This window comes from Vanellus vanellus (assembly GCF_965231255.1).
Source record: "Vanellus vanellus genome assembly, chromosome: 20".
Lineage (NCBI taxonomy): Eukaryota > Metazoa > Chordata > Aves > Charadriiformes > Charadriidae > Vanellus > Vanellus vanellus.
This window is the reverse complement of record NC_138925.1, coordinates 9,944,546-9,956,134: the sequence shown is the minus strand read 5'-3', so window position 1 is coordinate 9,956,134 and position 11,589 is coordinate 9,944,546. Positions and strand designations below refer to the sequence as shown.

Here is an 11,589-nt window from a genome sequence, read left to right as displayed (position 1 = left end):
GCGGCGCCTCTTAACGGGGCGGGCGGCGCCGGGCCGAGGGGCGGCCCCGGAGGAGGCGGAGGGAGGCTGAGGCGGCCATGCCCGCGCGGCGCGGCCCACCGTCCCGCCGCCCCCGCCGGGCCGCGTCCCGCGGGGGCCGGGCGGAGGCGGCCTGGAGGGAGTTCGCCGCCTCCTTCGCCCGCGCCGGCATGGTGCCGCCGGCCGAGCTGGGCCTGGCGGCCGTGGAGGCGGCGGAGGGCGCCGCCGTCCTCCTCCTGGCGCCGCGGCAGGTGGGCACCGACCGGCCCCGCAGCTCGCTCCCTCCCCGCCGCCGCCTCCTCACCGCTCTCTCCCCCCGCAGGCGCTGACCTTCACCGGGAAATGCCGCCTGCGCTGCCTCTACGGCGCCGTCCGCCTCCTGGGCTTCGCCGTCGCTTCGCACCAGCCGGGACTGCCGGTCTTCTCGCCGGCCACCCACTGCGCGCTCACCCTGGAGGCGCTGCCCGCCGACCGCCCGCCCGCCGCCGACCTCCGGCAGCTCCGCGCCGCCGCCCGCGCCGCCATGCGGGCGCACAGTGTCCGCCGCCGTGAGTGCCAGCCGCGGGGAGAGCGGAGGGCCGCCATTTTGCGGGCGGTGCGGGGCGGGCGCCATTTTGCGGGCGGTGCGGGGCGGCAGCCATTTTGCGCGCGGTGCGGGGGCGCCACCATTTTGCGGGCGGCGCTGCCACCGCCCGTTGGCGCGGGCTGAGGGCGGCGCTCTCCCCCCGTTGCAGAGGCGCGGGTGAAGGTGATGGCACAGTTCTCGCCGGAGTGCGCCGTGGTGCTGCTGGAGCACCTGGACACGCCGGTGACGCGGTTCCTGCTGAGCCACCCGCCGCTGTCACGGCTCTTCGAGCCCCAGGTGAGACCCAGAGGGCGTCGTGATGCCCGCTCCACCCCGGGCGGCAGCGCCGATGCCGTGCCTTCCCCACAACGGGCCTTGTGCAGAGCGAGAGCCGGCTGCCCCGCTTAGCGTGCTTGTCGGCGTCCAGCAGCGCAGCTACAAGGCCTTGCACGCACCTTGCGAAGCATTTTTCCCTTTTTTCTAGAAAAAGGAAGAATCCAGCTTTACACCAGAAGATGCAGTTCTGGCATCTGTTGGCATTGTGAAATGCAGCCCTGATCGTGGGCTGCTGGTGTCAGAGAGCATGTGCCTGGCCCTGGAGGAGCTGATTCAAGCGTGCTGTGGTGAGTGGCTTGGTGAGACCAGGAGCTTTAGTAGCTTGAGGAAAGGAAGTTCACGAGGCTTTCCATGAGTTAAAGTTGGGGAGAGCGTGCCCTGTGACAGGCACTGATAGAGGGTTGTATTTTTCTCCTCAAGAGTGGGACTCTTGATCTCATGCATCACCCCACGTGGGTTTGTGCTTGTGCTGGCAGACAGGCAGGCAGCTCACTGCTGTAAAGGCACTTCCCAGTCTGATGGCAGAACTCATTTTGCTTATCCTTATCCAGCAGCATCTAAAATACTGTGAGCAATTGGAGTTCATATGTGCTGGCTTGTAGTGCTAGGGCTTGCTTCTCACTTCAGGAGCCTTTTTCCTTTACACGGGTACGCTTAACATGCTTCTCTTTAAGTTTGTTTTTTTTTTCGGTTTAATTAAAATATATCCTAGTCAGACCACAGAGTCTTGTAGGGTTTGGGGAGCTATTTTATTAACAAATTTGTGTAAACAGGGCACATCAGAATAACTGACAGCATTGGTCCATTTCAGAGTATGTTTGTCTTTGCAGCGGAAGATGAAGGTGTTCCTGTGGTTCTGGTGTGTGGCCCAAAAAACACTGGGAAATCGACATTTAACAGATACCTAGTTAACTTGTTACTGAATCGGTGAGTCTTTTCATGTTCTACAAGTTAAGTACTGCATGGGTTTTAGAAGAAAGAAAAACTGCCTGCCAAGATTTTCAGAAAAGCTGTTACAACTGGAAGGTGGATATTGTTTAAAAGCAAACAAACAAAAATTCAGAAAAATAAGCATTCTTGTCTTGGGTGCCTTTCAGAAAAGTTGATTACTGAAATATTTCCATCGAACTACTACTAAATTGCTGTACTGAAATATGTGAACTAATTGGGCACCAAGCAGTTAGGGTTCAGTAAGGAATTGGGGGTTATAACACTTAAGTTATAACTTACTGCATGTTTTTGTTAGTGTCTTTGAAGATTCTTGGCAGGGCAAGGCATAGAAGCTTATTCCCCTGACCACTCTGTGCTTAAATGAAGATTATAAAGTTACAAATCTTAAATGGCTGGTCTCAGGATTCCCAGCTAATGTGGGAGAGGCAGTACACTGATCAGTACCACCTCTGATTATTGTTCTAGCTACTTCCCTTAAAGCTGAATAGGTACGGAGCTACTGTAATATAATAATAAACTGTAGCTGAGCTTTTTGCGTTCTTGCTTAATACCTTCTTAAGTGCGGGAAGGAGAGAGATGAGTGGTGGTTTGATTTTGTTAAAGAATTTAATTTTGACAACCTGGAACAAAATCAGCTTGTGTTTCTGATGTGTTCCAGGTCATGTCCTGTTTCTTTTTTTAGTGGACGCTAATATACAGGCTTCTTTCACTGCAGCCTTCCCTCAGTTGAATATATGGAATGTGACATAGGTCAAACTGAGTTTACGCCACCTGGATGCGTGTCTTTAAGTAAAATAACAGAGCCAATTCTCGGTATGTGTTTTGCCATTTTCTGCAGTTGCCAGAAACCTGTTTCATTTCCGGAAGGTGCTTTCTGAGTATAGGCTGTACTTTAGGGGAAGTTGGCCACAGCTATCAAAGGTGCATATGGAAAATGAAACAAAGGCTGTTAAAGGTCTCTTGCTAGGAGCATCTAAGCTCCATGTGATAATCTCCCTAAGTAACACAGAGATATCTCCCTGCTTGTTTTGTCTCTTTTTAAAAGAGGAGATAGTTGTTTATATAAAGTGGGGGAACAGGCTGTGGCATGTCAAAGCAGATTTTCAGCCTTTCAGATTTGAAAGGTCTCTTTGGAAAAATCTTCCCCAGTTCTTAGCATCCATAGATAAAACTAGCTTGAGAAATAACATGGGGATCCACACAGGTTGGGGGCTGTTGTTAGGAGCGTAAAAAAGCTAGAGTGAGAGAAATTGCTTCGATTTGTGGTCTTGTGGATTTGGGTCACTGTCTGAAAAGGATATGGCCAGACTGGTTTACTCTTTGGATGGTCTGTCTTAGAAGACTTGTTTTAAAATTCACAAGTGTGTAACCAGTTATTTTAAACAAACAAACAAACAAAACAAACAAACAAACAAAAAAACTTCCTAGCATGGAGTCTTGCAAGTGACAAAAAATTCTCCGTAGGTGCATGCTGTACAAGAAGGGCTGTTAGCATGTGAAAGAGGATAAATTATTTTGGAAGGGATTACATTAGGTCCTACAGGAATCAGAGTTTTTTTGATTTGACTTACTGAAACCACTAGAAGTTTGCTGCTTGCTTTTTCAGGTCCGCCGTTCACTCATCAACAAACACCACATAAGATGGTGTATTACGGACAGACTAGTTGCGAGCAGGACACGGAAAGATACCTTGATGTTGTGAAGTATGTGTTCAGCTCTTACAAGAAGGAAGTGCCTTTAGTGGTCAACACCATGGGCTGGGTGAAAGGTAAACAGGATCAATCAAGAGGTGGTGTGGCAGGAAGGTAATAATCATAGTGGTACACAACCATGCTTTCTAGAGTCCAGAACCAGAAAATTCGTCTTACCTACCTTGAGCTAGTACTGGTCTTCCATAACAGTGTTCTGACCTGTTTATGTCATGGCAGCAATCATGTTTTCTCTGCTCCCCAAAGGTGAGGGGTTGCTGCTCCTGATTGATATCATTCGGCTGTTGTCGCCCAGTCACATTGTTCAGATGGATGTGTACGACTGGAAAGCCATGGCTCCGCTCACCCCGGAGTATGTTCATCTCACACCTGGCCTGTACACCAAGGGCAAACAGCAAGCCAAGTGCAAGCAGATGGGTACGAGTGGAGCGGAGAACTGGAAGCCCTCTGAAGCTGGGGGAGATGCATTGGCTCCCGAGTATAAGTTGCTGTACGTCCATCCGGAATTCCCTCGAGCAGGGGTTGCAGGTGAAGCGTAAGTAAAAGTTTATCGCTATGTGGTGGTTAGTGGGCTCAACAAAATCATACGTAGTCCTGATGGCAAAGGCTCTTGCTTTGCTTTGGCTTCGGCTTAAAGAGCTCCATTAAATTGGTCAGATCTTATTAATTTACTTATTAGGGGGTTGTGTGGCGTTGGTTGTTTCAGTTTTCTGGGTATTTTGTTGGGGGAGCGGTGTTTATAGGAAGGTTTGGGTAGGATTGGTTTTTTAGATTGGTGGGGAGGGGGTTGTTCCTCCCTACTCCCAGTGACTACTGACAGTTACTTTTACACTGGACTTGACTTCCACTTGGAATCATTGAATATTACATCTCTCTTTTTTTCTAATTGGAATGTTCCATACCCATTTCTTACAGACCTAGATGATGATTACATTATTTCTTAATTTCACTGGTACTTTGAGCATCTTTGAAATGCTTATTTTCCTGGATCTTGGGCCTTTCTTGCCAATTTTAAGTGCTGCTTTTTTGGCTTGGCCTTCGCTAATGAGTTATTTAAGAAAACAAATTTACTATGTTTTGCAGCTGACTGACTGAAAGGTGTGTGGCTGTCAGGGTTGGAGAAGGGAGCTGTTATCTAATAACAGACTTTGTTAAATAGAAAACTAAACACCATCCTTGTTAATTAATACCTTTTTACAGTTGAAACAATGCGCTAAATCCTGTGATCCCTTAGAGGTAGTAAAAACACGGCTCTAAATTTTCTTAAGCAGTAGAAGTTTTAAAAACTAAACTTGTGTGAAATAGCAGCTAATATTGTATGGCGTTCTCGGGACTGTCCGGGGTGGCTGGTTGGAGTCGCTGTGTGAGGGTGTGCTGCCTTCCCTTGACTTCTTGGGGTTATTTTCCAGGCGAGTACATAGCGGCATCTTGCGTGACATGTCCATACTGGGTTACCTGGGTCAGCTGCAGTCCCCAGACATTGGGGCCGTGCTTCCCCTGCACAGTCTTGTGCCATATCAGGTAAATGAGCGTTTCTAAAAAAGGCTTGGAGATGTTGCAGAGAGCCTGGCTTGAAGTAATTGACAGTTCTGCTTGTACTGCAAATGTTTTTCAGAAGAGGGAAAAAGGTTCTGTAATCTGCAAAAAGCTAGAAACACTGAATAAAGTTGTTATAAGTGAGGGTTTTGTTGAGGTGTCAGTGTGGCACGTGTTCTCTTGTGTTCAGTTGTTAGTGTTGAAACTGGTTCTTTTTGCTGTGGAGATAATGCCTGTCTGTAGGTGTGGGTTTGGAGCTCTTGGGTTTTGTGTACTTAGCATTAGCTTATCTCCGAACTGGAACTAAATTGATGTTGAGCTGATGAACGGTTTCTTTTTTTCACACCCTCAGGTACCTTTCAGTGCTGTTGCACTCAGGGTTATTCACACCGATGTTGCTCCTACCAATATCATGTATGCAGTGAACGCCAGCTGGGTGGGGCTCTGCAGGATACCAGATGAAATCAGATGCCAAACAGATGGGCCGGTCTTGCTGACACAGACACCGGTCTGTGATTGCCTTGGCTTCGGTGAGCCACTCAGAAACCTTGAGCTGCCTTCTCACCTGTCGCGTTTGACAGATAGGTTGCAGAGTGACGGAATTGCCTACTCTTTCAAAAACGACTGAAAAAGTGGCATGAGAGAAAAGAATAGTCGTATATTCTCTTCTGTTACAAGCTGTACTTCAGGTCCTTTGCTTTCCACTGACTTGTAACAGCTGTGGGGAGTGTCCCTGAGCGGCGCCTGTTGCAGCTTGCTGCTCTCGCTCTTTCGTAACTCGACTGTTTACTTGCTTTCTGGATACACATTCTCAAAAACAGATGCCACATGGATTATGTGAAATTCCTTCTCTTGCCTCTCAGTTTGCTTCTACGACTCACTTTAACGTTACAGTTCTGACTTGGAGGTTGATCCTGAGCTCCTTGAGTTTCTGTTGGAACATGCCAGTGAACAGGGATGCATGGTTTGGGAAGTTCGCTGTTTGTATGTACGCTGAGATACAGCAATTCAGGTTTTTCTCAAGACGTGTCTCAAATCCTTCTCTTGTTCTATAAGAGCTGTTAATTCAAAGGGCTCCAGCAGTGTCTGGTTGTACAGTTCAAAGTGATCAGGTGGAGTTAAGACTGAACTTTGCATGGTTTTTTGTGGTGTGTTTGTTTTTTGTTTTTTTTTTTTTTTTCCAGGAATTGTCCGAGGGGTTGAGATGGAAAAGAAGCTTTACCACATTCTGACGCCGGTGCCTCCGGAGAACCTGAGACTAGTGAATTGTCTGCTCCTTGGAAATATTGCTATCCCAAACTGCGTTCTTGTGGGCCAGGTAGGACTTGCACGGGAAGAGGGTGGGAGCTGGCTGAACTTAGGCTGGCTGGCAGGTTTTCCGTTTTCTGATTTCTGAAGCTTTATGTGTGCCCAGAGATGCCTGGGCATTTGCAGATGGTTATCTCTGTAGGAAATTGTCCTTAACACGTAGAAACAAGGGAGAGGAGAACATTCTTCTCGTGTTTCAGATACCAGAGTGGGGTTTGTTTGCCGATAGCTTGCTCCTTTCCACCAGTCAGCTCTGTCAGTCTGCAGGGGAAGGTGCTGCTTGTGCCATTGGAGATACGAGTTCTTAAAGTTTTGTTTTTCCTCTTCCCAGCAAGGAGTTGAGGGAGAGATCCCCTATGTCACATCTGATTATAACTACAGCATCTTGGGGTCTGGGAAGCTGAAAAAGAAGAAGCATTTCAAGAGGAGGGAGTACGCGTTCGAGTGCGATTACGCCTGAAGCCTTGGGTGGTGGGATTTGTTTTGTCCTCAGACTGGCAAGAGCACGGTGTGGGCACAGAAGCTCTGGTGCTACAGAGCTCTGGGACCCCGGAGAGGTGTCTAGTGGAGATACTGCAGCATGTCCATTTTTGATAATGTTTTATATTTTCAGTATGTATTTTGCTGTTTTGTAATAAATATCTATTAAAAACGTTGGTTTAGCTTGAATTTTTTCCTCGGCCTCTGTTGACTTGGACACGGCTGACAGAAGCAGGGGGTGGTTCCCAGGGAGCGCGTGCTCTGCTGCAGATCGGAAGCAGTTCTCCGTTTGAAGCCTTGCCTTCACTTAGCTCTGGGTTTTGGAGAATGACCCCTGGGGCATGGTAGCTGTAACCCTGGGTTGCTTGTCATTTGGTACGGGGTCCTGCTGGCAGTTCTCTCCCTGGCACTGCGGCTGACGTGCAGCTCTGGGTGTTCCACTCCTCCGGGACACGGGGAGGAAGGAGCAGGTCAGAAAATCCTCTGTCCCCCGGGGTGACCGCGGCTCTGGCCGCTGGAGGGAGGCACTCACTCGCTGCCTGTCTGTGCTGCCACAGCTCGCCTGTGACCGGCCCGGCGACGCTGTATCATCCCACTGCGTTTAAGTTCATGGTTCAAGTTCAAGATCCTGAGCACCAGTCTGGGAAGAGCTCTGGGTCCAGCCGGAATGTCTGAATAGGTTGTGTGACAGGCAGAGGCTAAAAGGGGACAGGAGTGGGGAGGAACTCCGGACTCACGTGCTGCACAGTGCGCCGGGCTGCTGGGTTGTTCCCTGGGGAAGACAGAGGAACTTTCTTTTTTTTCTTTATTTTTCCAGCTCTTTGTCAGGGCAGGGATTTGCTCCTGAGTGAAGATGAGGTTGGTGGGAGTCACGCAGAGGTGAGTGAGCGTCTCAGGCTGAGTTGAGGACCTTTTTGGCAAAACCACTTCTTGATGGGTAACACCATCACTTTTAATGGATTCATGACTGCAGAAATAACCTGGTAGCTAACGGTGGTTCCTGTGACCGTGGTGTGGCTCTGCCTGTGTCCCAAAGCAGGGGGACAGTCTGACCACGGGGTCCGCGCCCCTGAGACAGGCACCCGGTCACATCCCCTGTGGCCAGGTCTCTCCCACAGAGGAAGGAGGGACATGGTGCGCTGCTCAGTGCTGGATCTTTTCAGCTGGCCGCTGCTGTGGGTGTGAGTAATGTGTGAAAAATGCTTTTATCTGGTTTGCGAGGAGATTTCCTTGCACACCAGAAACACGTACCTGTAAAGGAACAAATTAAACCAGATGACTGCTGGAGAGGAGCTGCAAAGCGCTGTGGGGCATTGCTGCCTTTTAAAGAGTTAAAGCTTTAACTTAATCCAGGCCTAATTATCCCCATCTGGCTGGGTCTGGCAGTGCAGGAAGGACTTGGCTGGCAACCTGGCCTGAACGGTGGCTAAAATAAATACGGGGGCTGTCGTGCAGCCGGGGGAAAAATCCCAGGCGAGGCGGGGGTTCGAGTCGCAGGGGAGCAGGCAGAAAAGGCGCTGGGAAAGGTGAGATGGGCGAGCGGCGCGGGTGAAACACCCGGGGCTTGAGCATCCCCCTTGGTGCTGCTGCCGGTCCCCCCAGCCAGCCAGGGGTACCCCCCTCCTCGGAGCTGGGGCCCGCGTGACCCCCATGTGCCCACACTGAGCTGCAAGTGTCCAGGTTTGGGTCATTCCAGGGGATCACTGAGCTGCTGGCGCCTGCCAGGGCCCGGAGGTGGATGGTGCAGCCTCTGGCAGAGAGTCCTGGCGGGTCTATTCCGGGGGGAGAGTGGTACGGGGCAACCAGGGGCTTCAGAGCATAAACCTTGGTGTGGCACCCCCCAGCAAGGGTGGGGGCACTCGGTAGTGTGATCAATGGGAAATCGGTTACTCGGCACTTAAAGCATTAAGGATGTGCCGCATTAAGCGGGATGGTTGGGGGTTTAATGATGGGATCTGTTAACTCTTTAGTGATTTTATATTTTTGCTTGTTTGTTCTTTAAATTTCTGGCTACCTTTTCTGGCAAAGGGCACCTAGAGGCAGCAAAACTATGGGGACCATGTGGCACCTTCAGGAGAAGATGCTGTTGATGCAGATGTGTTTGGGGGCTGGGGTGGTCTCAGCCTGGCTGATCGTCCCACACCATGTTATGTTTTCCCCCTGTTTTGGGGAGAGTTTTGCCTGTGGCAGGACAGAGCTGCGGTCCTTTGCTGCCTTTGCGGGTTTTAAGCCCTGTCTGGTGCTTTCCCATTTTTCTCAGATTTAGCAGGGGCAACCCCTCCCTAAAGACCCCTGGCTTTTCCCGCGTGGGCTGGGGCCCCCCAGCGTGCCCACGGGTGCGGGGGTGCAGCAGGGACTCGGGGCGGTGCATTCCTGCCCCCCCCCAAAAGCCGTCTGACGGTGGAGCCGCCAAACAGCCCCCCTCTTCATGCCGATTATTTTAATCACAAGCACGTCTTGTCTCCGTGGCCGAATGTCTTTCATAGACGACGGAAAGTGAAATTTGTGCAATGTCTGTGGGAGGCTGAAGAAAGGCCCTTTGTGCCGACCTCCCGGGCACCCTCTGCCGCTGCCGGCCTGAATGCACCGCTTGTCCGGAGACCGGGACCCGCTCTTAAAGCCGGAGCTGGGCTCCCCTGGCTAGTCCCACCGGCGGGGCGGGCACGGCTCCGGGGGGCCCCCGGCTGCCACCCCAGGATGTTTCTGTACTGGAGGAAGCGGGGTGCCTACGAGCTGGAGGCTTTGCCCGCCGGGATGGCGGGGCTGGAGTACGGGGCGGTGGAGCGCTTCTCCTGGAGCTCCAGCCTGGACATCAGCGAGGAGCTCGGGGGTAGGTGGCTGGGGGGGCCGGGGGGCCGGCGGGCTGCGGGCTGCGGGCAGCTGTGCTTGGCTAAAAACCTCCAGCCCTGGCAATGAGGGTGAGGGGGGCCAGGAGAAGCTCTGGCCGGCATGGGGATGCTGCGGGGATGCTGCAGGTGCAGCCGGGGAGCGCTCAGCAAACCACCCTGTGCCACCGGCACCGCTCCCTTCCGGCCCAGGCCTCAGTGAGCTGCCGCGGTGTGCTCTGGTGCAAGGACGGTCTGGTTTCAAACTGGTTTGCTATCACCGGGAGAGCCGGGCACGGTAACACAGCCGGCAGCAGGAGCAGGAGCCGGAGGAGGAGTTGGCCGACCGGGAGAGGAGCTAGTGGGGACAGGATCCCTCCTCTGGCTCCTGAAGTGTCCAGTGAGGACCTGGACACCCTCCTGCCACCACCAGAAACTGCCCCCCCGGCCCCGTGTGCTCCCCAGGGTGCACGACCTGCTGCCGGGGTCAGCGTTGGGGCAGAGCCAGGCAGCTCTGGCCGTGCCAGCGGCTTCGGTGTGGGGCTGGTCCCCGGCACTGCCAGCTGCTCCGGCCGGCCTCGAGTCTTCGGTGAGTTTGGAAAACTTTCCCTCGGGTGCATGAAAGAATTTCTTGTTTGTTTCCGTTATTATTCCCGATAGGTCAAGTGAAACAGCGGCAGCGGGGGGCGGCCCAGCACAGCAGGGGCTGCGGGGACAGAGCCCTCATTGTGCTCCCGCCACGGGGGCAGCGCGGCAGCCCCGGCTCCCATGGGATGGCCCGGGGGTCCTGTCTGCGCCCGGGATCGCTGCCTGGCCGGGAGCTGGGGTGGCCGGCACCAGTCCGGATCGTCTTCCCCTCTCTGGGCCAAAGCAGCAGCTTTTTCGACTCTGCCCCAAAAGACGTTTTTTCCCACAGACTGAGTCTAACCCCAGCCTTGGCCGCAGTCCAGCTCAGGCCTGCGTGGATGCTGTTTTTGTTGGCAGGAGGGATGCGGGAGAGCAGGGTAGTGTGGCGGGGGAAGCCCCTGTGCCTGCTGCCCTGCTGCTGTGGCTGGTGTGGCTGTGCTCTCTGGCATGGCTGTGCCACCTGGCTTCTCCACATCTTCCGCATCGGCTCCGTGCCCGGCAGACAGCGTCCCACTGGAGCATCAGGGCAGCTTCCCATCTCCCACCAGAGCATCCCCACCCCACAGGAGGGTGTTCGCGCTGCTCATTTGCTGCGAGCTGCCCTGGAGACTGTTATTTTTAAACAATTAGACATGACACATAACAAAAGCCTTCAAAATAGGATTTGTCCCTAAGGCAGATTTAACTGTCAAAGCTTAATGTGGCTCCTAAGCCCCACTGGAGGCTGGCAAGTGGTAGATTTAGAATTCCTGCTGCAGCCCTGGTCCGTGCCGGCCCTGGGTCAGGTCCGTGTCCTGATTCTGCGACTCAGGGTGCCGGACAGGAGGTACCAGATCCTGATACTGTGGGATGCAGCGCTGGCTCTTGGGCATGGCTTTTCATCCCCCTGGATGGGCTGCGGGGCAGGCGGGCGCAGGCAGACCCAGCCTCAGTTGAGCCCGAGGGATTTGCCAAGCCCTTAAACCATGGGTTTGTGGTGGGGGAGCCTCGGCACGACCCCCCTGCACAGGCAGGGCTGGGGGGGGGGCTCACCGCGGCACCCCGGCACTGACCTCCCTCTCTCCCACAGCTGAGCCGTGCCCGCCGGAGGAGACTGTGCTGCGCTGCCAGAACCCTGACTGCAGCGGCGAGAGGAGGGCGGCCAAGGTGGGTCCTGTGTGCTGGTGGGCAGAGATGGGCAGCTGCTTTCTGCCGGTGCCTGTGGTGGGCTCATGGGTGAGAAGGGGCAGTGGGC

At 53.3% G+C, this 11,589-nt stretch overlaps 1 protein-coding gene across 1 annotated transcript; it reads left to right on the top strand.

Annotated features, from left to right (window-relative positions):
• Nucleotides 1–77: 77 nt before the first annotated feature.
• Nucleotides 78–7,092, top strand: NOL9 (nucleolar protein 9; the record flags this gene model as incomplete). The annotated part of the gene is made up of 12 exons (XM_082493413.1): nucleotides 78–269; nucleotides 341–566; nucleotides 753–880; nucleotides 1,068–1,206; nucleotides 1,750–1,846; nucleotides 2,586–2,683; nucleotides 3,477–3,638; nucleotides 3,826–4,114; nucleotides 4,989–5,100; nucleotides 5,468–5,645; nucleotides 6,300–6,433; nucleotides 6,755–7,092. The coding sequence occupies 12 exons, from the start codon at nucleotides 78–80 to the stop codon at nucleotides 6,881–6,883; spliced, it is 1,884 nt and encodes a 627-aa protein (XP_082349539.1). The 3' UTR covers nucleotides 6,884–7,092.
• Between the last annotated feature and the right edge of the window lie 4,497 nt (nucleotides 7,093–11,589).